The 11,731-nt window shown below is 27.4% G+C and overlaps 1 protein-coding gene across 2 annotated transcripts; it reads right to left on the minus strand.

Moving 5' to 3' along the window:
* Positions 1-840: 840 nt before the first annotated feature.
* On the minus strand, positions 841-11,095 carry LOC112598276 (maltase 2-like). 2 transcript variants are annotated; one of them, XM_025344676.1, is made up of 10 exons: positions 10,455-11,095; positions 7,512-7,590; positions 7,232-7,401; positions 6,963-7,142; positions 5,999-6,156; positions 5,686-5,811; positions 4,058-4,302; positions 3,034-3,232; positions 1,712-2,166; positions 841-1,018 (listed from the first exon to the last, which is right to left on the minus strand). In XM_025344676.1, the coding sequence occupies exons 2-10, from the start codon at positions 7,523-7,525 to the stop codon at positions 868-870; spliced, it is 1,698 nt and encodes a 565-aa protein (XP_025200461.1). In that variant the 5' UTR covers positions 7,526-7,590; positions 10,455-11,095; the 3' UTR covers positions 841-867. The 2 variants fall into 2 exon arrangements, with proteins under 2 accessions (XP_025200461.1, XP_025200462.1); XM_025344677.1 differs by lacking the exon at positions 10,455-11,095 and having other exon boundaries at positions 7,512-7,621.
* Between the last annotated feature and the right edge of the window lie 636 nt (positions 11,096-11,731).

Below are 11,731 nucleotides of genomic sequence, written 5' to 3' on the forward strand. Positions count from 1 at the left end.
CTATGTAATTTTAAAACGTTTAAAAGTCAAGAAATAACATATTTTATCAGAACATTTTTTAAAAAATAATATTAAAAAAAGAAGATTTTATACTTAAATATAATATAAAATAAATACATAATGATAATCTGTTTTTACATTTAATATTTTATCTAGTAAATAAGGATAAAAAGATATCCATAAAAAATTTTTTTTAAATATTTGTAGATATTTCTATGAAGTAGAGATCATGCATTCAACTAATTCCCAAACAATAATACTAAATTTCAAAAACATTTAATAAATATAATATAATATACTGTAATATAATACAGTTCAGGGGTTTTATATAGGCAAGTTTAAGAAAATTTTAAGAAGAAATACATTTTTAAAATATCTAAAATATGTTGAAATACTGATTAGAAGAACTTTAAATGTTGTTCCATTCAATCCTTTATCACCTATAATTATTAGTGTTATTATGAGATTATAAAAAAACATAGATTCACGGAGGACAAACTTAAGAGAACGATATTTACAGCATTTTAACTGAACTTAAACATCGTATAGAAAAACATTTTACTGCATCATAAAACTCTTATTACTTTTTGCTATCAATCCTCAATCTTCTATAAAAATAAAAAATAAAAAAATGAATCTTTAATGATGAACGATTTGGATTATTCTTTAATTTATCAATAAAGGTAACTTTATGGTATTTGGTATACCTATTGAAAATAAAATCTGCAAATAAGTTTGTCTCACGCAAAACTGTTTACATAGATAAATTAAGGGAATCGTAATGATGTCTATGGCATTTTTTTTATTATTTTATATAACGTTGTATATTTTATATATTAAATAGAAATTCAAGTGTGTATTTACTACTCACCCTATTGAGAATTGTGAATTGAGACTTGGCGTGTGTACCAGCCATGTTTCTTCTTTGACCGCAATTGGCCAATCACTCAAGTTGACAAACTCATCCTCCGAACCCACGTTCATTACCACCAGATAAGTTTCTTCTGATGGCAAAGACCTATTCAAATAACGAACCATAAAGTATTAGATTAATTAGCGTTCACGTAATAATAATTAATAAGAGTATGTACATAAAATATATACGCTTTTTAAGAAAACTAAATGCTAGGAAATGTTTATTTATGATTATATGTGGTTTTGTACACACATACTCGTATTATTATGCGTATGAACAGATAATTAGAAAGACTAACCATTTCATCTTTTACGGGATCTTCATAAACGTTTATATCACTAAACAAATATTCTAATAAATACAACTACAAGTAATACAACTATAACATTGCATTTCAATACATAACTTCAGCGGTCTATATTATGATGTTACAAGAAATTTTAGTCCCAAACCTATACAATAATTGTTTGTTATTTTTTTATTTTTTGACACAGAATAGTCATTGGCTGACGTTAACTAATACCTGTTTGAATCTCCACTTTAAAATAAAATGCATAATTAAAATATTGGCTCCCATTTGTGCGTCCGCGTTTATTGAATAATATCTATGCACCAAAATTCAGAACCCCGAGATCTATATAATCGGCTGTGGATCGCACACACACACAGTCATGCACATTGCACTTTACTTATATGAACGGATAGATAAAAACTTAACACTAATCAATTCTTCCGAAATAACTGCAACTATACCCCACTCGACGAGATCTGTTATCACGTGCGGTTTGCGCCTACCTGGTGAACGCGTACACCCACTCGGACAGCACGTTGGCTTCAAACGAACCGCGCTGTATCGTCTGGGTCTTCCGGAGCCTGGTCAGCCGTTTGTAAACGGTGTAGTGGCTACAGTGTTGTTTCCGTTGCGCGTCCAGGTTCAGCTTCCAATAGTTAGGGTTCACCGGAAGCCACGGTCTCGACGAAGCCACCGTGAACCCGGCGTTAACGCTGGCGTTCCACTGGTACGGCGACCTGGCCGGATCCCTGCTTAATATCCGGAAACCGTCGAGCCCCGCGTTTAGGCCCCTTGGATCCACCGTCTGATCCCAGCGGACGGCCGTATCCAACATGCCAATCTCCTCGCCCATGTACGTGAACGCGGCGCCGGGCAACAACATGTTCAACATGTTCATGGCGTCCACCATTTCGCTGCCGAACCGCGTGGCGACGCGCGGCTGATCGTGGTTTCCGATCTGTAAATATATTATATAGAGCGCTAAATTGTATAATATTATATTTGAATGACGTTTCGAGATAAAAATTGCATAATATCAATGTGATCATGTATAGTTAATCCGGACAATAAATTTCGTAACTGTGGGCTTTGTGTCTTTTAAGTTTAGGACTATAGTACCAACATTTAATAATTAAAAACGACGCATTTATTGATCGATATTTTTTTTATTTTTTTTGTCGACGAAAATTGAATCTATTATAAATCTATGTATAATGAAGATATAATTTTTGTTAATAATTAATTTTATTTACTTATTATTTAAATTTGGATTTTGTATATTAAAATACTTGATGTTTTTATAGCATTTTTAAACATACAGAGCAAATTTTAAATCTTAGAATTGAACCAACTATAAATTTTAATCTATAATACATACGTATTTATTATAATTAAAAAAAAATAAATAGTTTTTCATAGCATTAAATTTAGTATGAATATATATGCTTTATTTAAAATGCATTTTAGTATTTTATAAAGCTGCGAATTCCCAACTCGATGACGAATAAACTATCTATACTTAATAACTAAGAATAATTGTTTGATTGAAATGGTTTTATAAAAACATAATTATTATCTGACATATAAAGTGAGTAGCGGATTTGTAAAAATTATGTAACAGTTTTATAGATAACTAAATTATATAAAAATGTTGTTATTAATTAGAAATGTGATAAAAATGTCTAGTTTTGCTTTTTTTATCATGATACAAATTCTTGTTCATTTTTAAATCGAAAATATATATTATGATAAGCATATAACTTCATTATATTGATAACATTATGGAATTAACCCACCTATAGATCCCACGATGATAGGTACTTACCACCCAGTTCGCACATTTCCCATCAGGCATGTTGTCCAACCAATTATTTACCGCAGTGTTGAATTGAGTAGCGTTTGAATGATCATTTAATTTTTCAATTAATCCAAAGTTAAATGGCATATGTGCTCCTAAAGTGGTCTCATTACCATAGTATCTCATAGTGTTTTCAAGAGTAGTGTATGCTTCAGTTATCATAACTCTAAACACAGTAAATATATATATTACCCCAACAATCAAAATATGATATTTTTAAATACTTAATAAACAAACACAAACATTTAAATTTTAAATTATAACTTATAGTAGGTGTAGATTTTAAAATATGTCACAACTGTATAGTATTTGTACTTACTATTCAACTAATTTCTAACAATTATATATTATATAAAGCAGATTTGAACGAACCAACTTTGTATCAAGTGAACCCAATATCAAGTTTAGAAGACAATTAAGTGTATGTTTATTTATTGAGTTTGAAGATATTTTCAATTTTAAGTGAGTTTAGAAAATCCTTAAATTATTATTTTTATATACTCATAACTCACTTAAAAATTAAAACATAAAACAAACATACTAACACAGATAATATTCTTACTTTCAAGTTTGATAACGGGTCAATTCATTCTACTATTATATCGAATTTGGTATGTTATAGATTTAAAATATGAGAACAACCAAATGCTTCCACTTAATGTTTAAAAATGTATAAATTTTTCAAAAATTGAATAAATAAGAATAAATGTTCAAATGTTTAAGTTAAATATTATACATAAAACATAATATTATTCAGTATAAAATAATCGGTAACAGAATTTAGGTACACTATTTTAAGTTTGAGAATTTGTTATTTTTAAAATAAATCAGGAAAATTGTTGGATGTTTTATGAAATTTAATTATTATTACAGATGAATATAATTTATGGTATTTTTTTCAAATGTATTAGGACATACTTATAATAAACTTTTCTTAGAAATAAAATGTTAATTATTGTATGTCTAAATAATTAATGTATACATTATTTACCTGGTTTTTCCATCTCTCAGCTTATATTCTTCTATCACGTCCCTAAACTGACTAATCATTTCATATGTTTCAGGTAAATCCATTGTGTTGTCATGATAATATTGTTCATAAGTATTTTTTTCCTTTTTAGCAAGCTCTTCTGGTTTCCTGATCTCATCTAAAAATTGCAGATTCTCAAATAAAAACGGTACAGCATCTACTCTGTACCCATCTATACCAAGATCTAACCAAAACCTTAAATTGTTCTGTAAAAAAACAAAAACATAATTTTAATTAAATTATGAAACATAATGAATATTATTTTTTTTTTAAGGCTTTATACTAAATTTAAACCAAAATAATAATATAATTGGTATGTATACTAGCTAGAATTATAGTTTTTGAACATTTTATTGGCTATTTAAAAATTGTGAATACTATAAAATAATATTTTAGTAGCTCATAAACGTTCAAACTTAACTTTATCCAGTTAATTAAAAAAATTATATGCTTCGTTAAATCCATGTTAAAACATCTATATAACTGTTAAAAGAAATCGATTCATTTTTTTTTATTTAATACTTCTATATACATTATACATAAATAGAACGTGTAATTTGCTTAATCTACTACTTAACAGGCTAGTAACCAATAATTATAATCCACAATCCCGATTACTTGATACATTTTCGTAGCGTTTTAGATCGATTTAAATGTACCTATGTACATTTTGAAGTGGTGTAAATAGTTCGACCAGCAGTGATAAGGATTGCTAGTAAAATTACCTAAGAGCTATGTACGATGGGAATATCTGCGCGTGTGTATGTGTATATGTGTTAATATTTGCTTAAAAAAATATTAAAAAATAGTAACAATGTTTTAGTTATAAAAAACAGTTACTTGGTATAAAACAAACAACTTTCAATAATGAATACTAGTGATGATAACTCACAGCACAAGCACAATATTGATAGGTACCCAGATTACACAATATAATATACGGTACTTCTGGTCCAATAAAATAAAACTGTGGCTTGGCGTGGCGTGTTGGCTGCTACCAAGTCGCGAAACACGTTTTTGGAATTCAGTGTACCATTATTTTTAAACTTAATACGATAACTACCACTTATCACAATCTTGTTGCAAGACGAATAAAGTGAAATTAGTGTCCATACAAGGTCTTTATATCAAGTCTACTTTTTTTTAAATTTTAGGTTACCTATGCATAATATTACACGTAAGCTAATTAGATATTTAAAATTTATTTAAAGTGTTTAATTTGACATTTTAATTTACTAATTATAAAAATATTTTGGCTGACGCTGTTTTCATCTTTAAGATAATTTGGCCTTGAATACAAAAACTATTTAAAAAACCTTAACAGTAAATATCAAAGACCAATAAAATTAAAGGCAATAATTTTATTAAACATGTTTTATAAACTATTAATGAGAATACGATTATCGCTCCTGTACAACGTTTAAATTCTAATAATATTTTTACTAATATAATACAAAATAATCATTATTATTAATTTTTTATTCCCTAACTGATTTTAGGTTTCAATCTCAAAATTATATATTCTATTATGTAAATAGTAAGTAAATGTTGCAATAACAGCTATTGGTTTTTTTAAAATATGTTCTTACTTTCATTTCTTTAACCAATTCTTTACTTCTGTAATTTAAATCTGGTTGTTTAGGATCAAATTGATGTAAATAATACTGTCCACGTTGCTCATTCCATGTCCATGCTGAATTACTGAATAAGCTTTGCTGAAAAAATGTTAACGTTATTATAATTTATTTATAAAATTTTAAAAATATTTAAATCTTTATTAGAACAATTTAAATATAACTTCTGTATAAAAAATTTATTTCTTAGAATATATTGTTATAGACAGTTTTTTAAAAGTTAAAAATAAAAACAAACATATTACATAATACTTTTAAAATACATTACCCAATTATTTGGTGGTATTCTCGAGTTATTTGTATCATATTTAGCATCTCTCCACACATAATAATCTGTGTATGGATGAATTTTTTTTACAGATTTTTCAAACCATTCGTGTTCATCACTTGAATGGTTAGGTACGAAGTCCAAAATAATTTTAATGCCTAAATTATCAATTATAGTTATAATTTTTACTTATAAAAATAAAAATGCATTGTTAAATATTAGTTATTACGAATATCCTTGTTTTTATTTAATAATGAATTTATTAAAACTCTGGTCTATGGAATTTTCAAGTATACGTAAGAACTATATATTTACAATTTTATGAAGGATCTATTATGTGATATGATTGAGGAGCACGCTTTTATTACCAATGTTAAATATTTATTTGGTTTTGACTTAATTCTTCATATGATAGGACAATTTAAAAAAAAAAGTTTAAATTAAATTATTTTAAGGTGTTTTAATAGATTTTTATGAACATTTATAAGTTAAGTATTTTCCTAAAATAAATGAAAATGTATTCATCATTTAAGTATTGAGAAATTTATCTATGTCTATATATTAACCAACTAAAGTATTTTGTTTATTTAAAATGTGAAAAAAAATCAATTAAAAAAAAAAACATTTTTATTACTTCCTTTTGCTATTATTTACTACTTAAACATTACTATTACGATTTAGATAATTCGTTGATATATAGTACAATTAATATATATATTAAAAATAAAAGGAGCAATAGCATTTTATAAATAGATGGTTAGTATTTTACCTCAAAGTTTAGTAAACAACATATTATTGTATTATTTTTATTATTTATTGGATAACCCGGTTTCTAAAAACAATTTAATTGCAGTGTTTCTCAATTTATGATTTACTTATCGATTTGAAAGTTGATTAAATCACTTTGTTAGATGGATACATATGAATTTTATAAAGTGGTTTGATGAAAAATATCATTATTTACCCAATGACTTCAACTTTTTGTGTAATGAAACAAAATCATCCATTGTGCCATATACGGAATCAATCGCATTGTAATCCGAAATATCGTAACCAAAGTCAGCCATAGGCGATTTGAAAATAGGGGATAACCAGACACAATCTACTCCTATGTCTTTGAAGTGTTCTGCTTTTTCTTCAATCCCTATTACAAAATTTAAAAAAAACACGTTATTTTTTAATAAAGTATCTACGTTTTTTTTTCTCTAAGATTAATGAAATAATATAACTTACCTTTAAGATCTCCTATGCCATCACCATTGCTATCTTTAAATGATCTTGGATAGATTTGGTAGAAAACTGCAGTTTGCCACCAATCTAAGCTTGTTTTATCATCTGTAACGGGAGTATTTTTTGAGCTGGCTATGTATTCCGCCAAATTTAATATTAACAAGACCATGATACTGAAAAAAGTTAAACGTGAAATAAATTAATGTTAGACAATTTGATCGCTTGAATTCATCTGACATGTATTTATACAATAATAATGTTGTGTCATAGCTATTACGCTTACCATTCGCGATGCATATTGAAGACTCGAGATAATCTATAAGTACTAATGATATATGCCACTCAAACTGAATGTGTAAATACTGTCAACAGTGGAATAAAAATTCAAAAGTTAGCTTAAAAAATAAAAATAGTATAATACAGAAATATATCAAATATGAAAAACAATTAGACGAGTGTGTCAATAGACTTCAGAAAAGACAAAAATCTTGTACGTCTGACATGTAACTAGCATCAAAGAAAAGAATTAACAAATATTGAATTTTTGAACTCCGTATACTTTCCGTGTAATTTTTAGTTATTTTTTCAGTATTATATTTTTTTTTTTTTTTTTTGGTCATTTCACATATTTCTATTGTATACTATTTTTATTTTTATTTTTTTTTTGCTAATAATCTAAAAACCATTACATCTAAATCCTATCTTTATATTATACTACTTTTTGACATTTATTTGACTTTTTTGATATTTATATTGTACACATTTTTACATGTAGTTTGATGATAGAATGATATTATTGACTATTTAGACTATGATTATTATTATACAATATTTTATAAAAATTTTATTTTTATTTTTTCTATTTTGATAATTAACACTATACATATTTACTAGTTACTACTTAGGTATAAAACTTATATTTATAATATATACTTTATGTATACTATAATAGTACAAAATGTCCGCGTTCTGCAATGTATCTTTTTACCAGACCGTACTAAGTGTCCGCGTTTCGCACTTTTAATGCCTGACCGTACAAAGTGACCGACAACCAACTCCCGGATGGGTGACCACTCGGGATCATAGTGGTTAAAAACCTTTCCACACATACACGTGTTTGCCATCAACCTTAACAATCGTAAAATACAACCTACCGTACCAACCTTATCCTTTACCATAGTTCATAACCTCTACAAACAGCTAATGGCCCTAGTTGCTGGGGTTCAATAAAAAAAAAAAATAAAAAAATATTTACATATCAATGAACTTTGTCCTATAGATAAAATAAAAATTATAACATTAGATTGATTTATAAAATAATACTAACTATGTAAATACACATTGCACTGGATTACTAAATTGTTATATTGATTGTAATAAGAATATTGTATTTTCATGCATAATATTAGTATAATGATAGTATTTTTTAACAAAATATTTTGTTGAACACGATAAAGAGTCAATAAAATAACTGGATAGAAGTTTAAAAATTCAAAACTTATTTTTACTATTCAAACGATTTTTGTTTTTTGTTGTAATTCAATAAAGAATAACAAAGCTTAAATCAACTTAAATTACTCTATATCTAAAAACAATAAAATAATTTTTTCAATGAATTTAAGAGATAACCTTATCATTGCTTACCTGAAAAATTTCCGCTACGTCTAGACCAGTGTTTTTTAAATATTTTTAACCAAGGAACCCTTTTTGATGTCTACTTTAATCGTGAAACCCTACTTTTTTTTTAGCTTTTTTTTTTGATTATTTTCAATGAAAAATTATAATTATTTCGTGTAATGAAAATGTTTTAAGGGTATTTAATTCAAGAAAAATAAATAAATAAATAAAAATAAAAATACTTAAATTACTTTAATTAGGTTAAATTTTAATTTTAATGGGATAATGAAATTGCTTTTTATTATTACAAATATTTTTAATATTGAGATTTATTGATGAAACCTGCACACACATTTTTTTTCCCCACTAGCCACTACTAATCTTTAGTTAGATATTCAAAACAATTTTCTTAAAAATTTTGAAAAAAATTACATAAGCTCTGTTGAACTCTGTAGTGAACCCTATAGGGTTCTGCGAAACAGAGGTTTAAGAAACACTTAACTAGACTATACATCTTCATAATGTTTTTTTTATCAACTTAATAGCGAATTTACTTATAACTTATAAATTTTAAATAATATAACAAAAGTAATACATTTGTATAAAGTTGCAATATATAGTTCTACTCCATAAATATTAACCATAGTTCCAAGATTTTATGCTCAAGTTCACTTATTCTTATTGCCATATATGCTAAAAATTTAAATTCTTAAATACTCTTAATTTTAATAGATTCTGGGTTAGTATTGATCTTAGAATTTCTGTTAACATTTATACGATATTAAATTTCCAATTTCCTCAAGTTTATATGCTAATATTAACATTTCCAAACTTATCGTCCTTTTTTATTATATATAATATATATATATCTGCAACATCCAAGCACAGATAAGATTCTTGAGGGCTGTTAACTTTTTCAATTTTTTTACATGGTTACGTTTTCGTTGACCTTCAGCTCGATCACTTTATAGGGTTCTATCTATTTTGGATTAAGTTACTGTTTCCATGCGTTATCCTTATGTAGCACGTAATCCCCCACACAATCTGATTCTGCTTTTAGTTGTAAGATTCCTTCGTCTTTTATTTTTGTTCCAATAACAAACGTTCCTTGGCTACATGATGTGATATTTAATTTTTTGCCATTTCCTCTCTAACACATATTTAGGCCTCAATAAAGTTTTTGAAACTTTTGCTTTCAGGAGTAGTCTATATGATTCCGACAAGTCACTTATAAAATCATTTAGCATTTGGTTGCGTAATAACTTGTCAATGCCCTTTCTATTTGCATAGTAGTACTTTATCTAGCTTATACAAATTCCCATTTGAAGGATTACTACTGAGGCAACTAGAATTATTTAAATATAACTAATACTAACGTTTGACCCTGATTTCTAGTCTTAAAGTTACAATAATTCAAAAGCAACACGATATTCTGACCAAAAAACAAACAACCCCGATGAAATAAAATTAATTGATTAGTATAGAATTAAAATAAATTAGAATATAATTCAAAACTAATTGATAATACGGTAAATTAAATAATAATAATAATAAATACGAAAATGACTAAAGTAATCATTCCCGACGTAAAAGAAAAAGAAAAACTTACGAAATGTTGTGTAAAAAATACCACTGCATATATCGGATTTGTATCGAGTATCGACTATCGATTGTTGTTGTTTACCACTTGATAACACTGTTGTTGATAACGACACAATGTTGTTAATAAATTGTCTCACTCGTTTGACGACAGTCACTTTGTTCCACTAGTTCGACGGCTACGTGCACTGGAATACGACAATACGTCTCCCGATGACGATAGCGTGTAAGGGGAAACAGTGAAAAAGACAGCGGTGCCGATGACGAGATTGTCTTTCCGATCGACACGACGGAAGTGCTTGCCCGTTAGTTGTTCCACTCCTATAACGTAAACGAATTGCCTCGACTCGGCGGCGCGTATACCTCGATGATATTACACTGTATATTGAATATGAGAATATATATTTATACAACAGTAACAAAGATACTAACTGACGATTTTCTTTTTTTTTTTTTGATGCTCTAAAATCAGGACTTGGTTCCCTGTTCTCGGTTTTCTATTTTCATTTTTTTTTTTTTTTGTATACAAAAATTAAATCCCAACGGCGGTAGCCCACGTAGGTTCTTTAGGCTGTGACTATACACGGCGTTTTTCGACGAACTAGCTATACAAGGCGTATTCGTCGAGCGTATTCTGCCGCGTATATCTGTACAATATCTAAAAAAAAAAAAAAAATAGTAAACCCCATAATTATTGTATCAATAATATAAACATTGCATTACCGCATTTGAATAGTTCAAATCTATTTATATTATTTATTGAATAGGTAATTAAAGTAAATAGAAAAAATATTGAATATCCCTAAATTGAAATATATTAAATACAACTATTGTAATCATAAAGTGATGGTATAAACGCGAAGTTTTCCGTCACCAGTATAGCCCATCCCAATTTAAAACAATGTAAAATTAGGAGTTGGCGTTTTTATTATTCCGACATTCGTCCGCCAAAACGCAAGCCGACCGGCGTTTTCCGCTACGAATGAAAACGCGGCGTATTACAACCATCGTAAAGAGTTACTTCGATAAAAGACAATGAATCTTGAATTCGACGGAAAACGCTAAAGATTTCCAAAATTGCACTGACATTAAATAAAATAAACAACATATTAATTTTATTAATAAATGTATAGTGTGAAATAATACTTGTGATGAATTTTTTTTTTTTAGAATTTTGATAGGTTATTAGTCAGTACTAAGTCAGGGTCAACGGTTCTTTCAATCACTTCATTCGAAAAAAACGAATCCAAATTTTTAATATTCAAATTATATTTTTCATCGAATATA

This window comes from Melanaphis sacchari, unplaced genomic scaffold, assembly GCF_002803265.2.
Source record: "Melanaphis sacchari strain LSU unplaced genomic scaffold, SCAv2.0 Contig46_pilon_pilon, whole genome shotgun sequence".
In the NCBI taxonomy this organism is placed as follows: domain Eukaryota; kingdom Metazoa; phylum Arthropoda; class Insecta; order Hemiptera; family Aphididae; genus Melanaphis; species Melanaphis sacchari.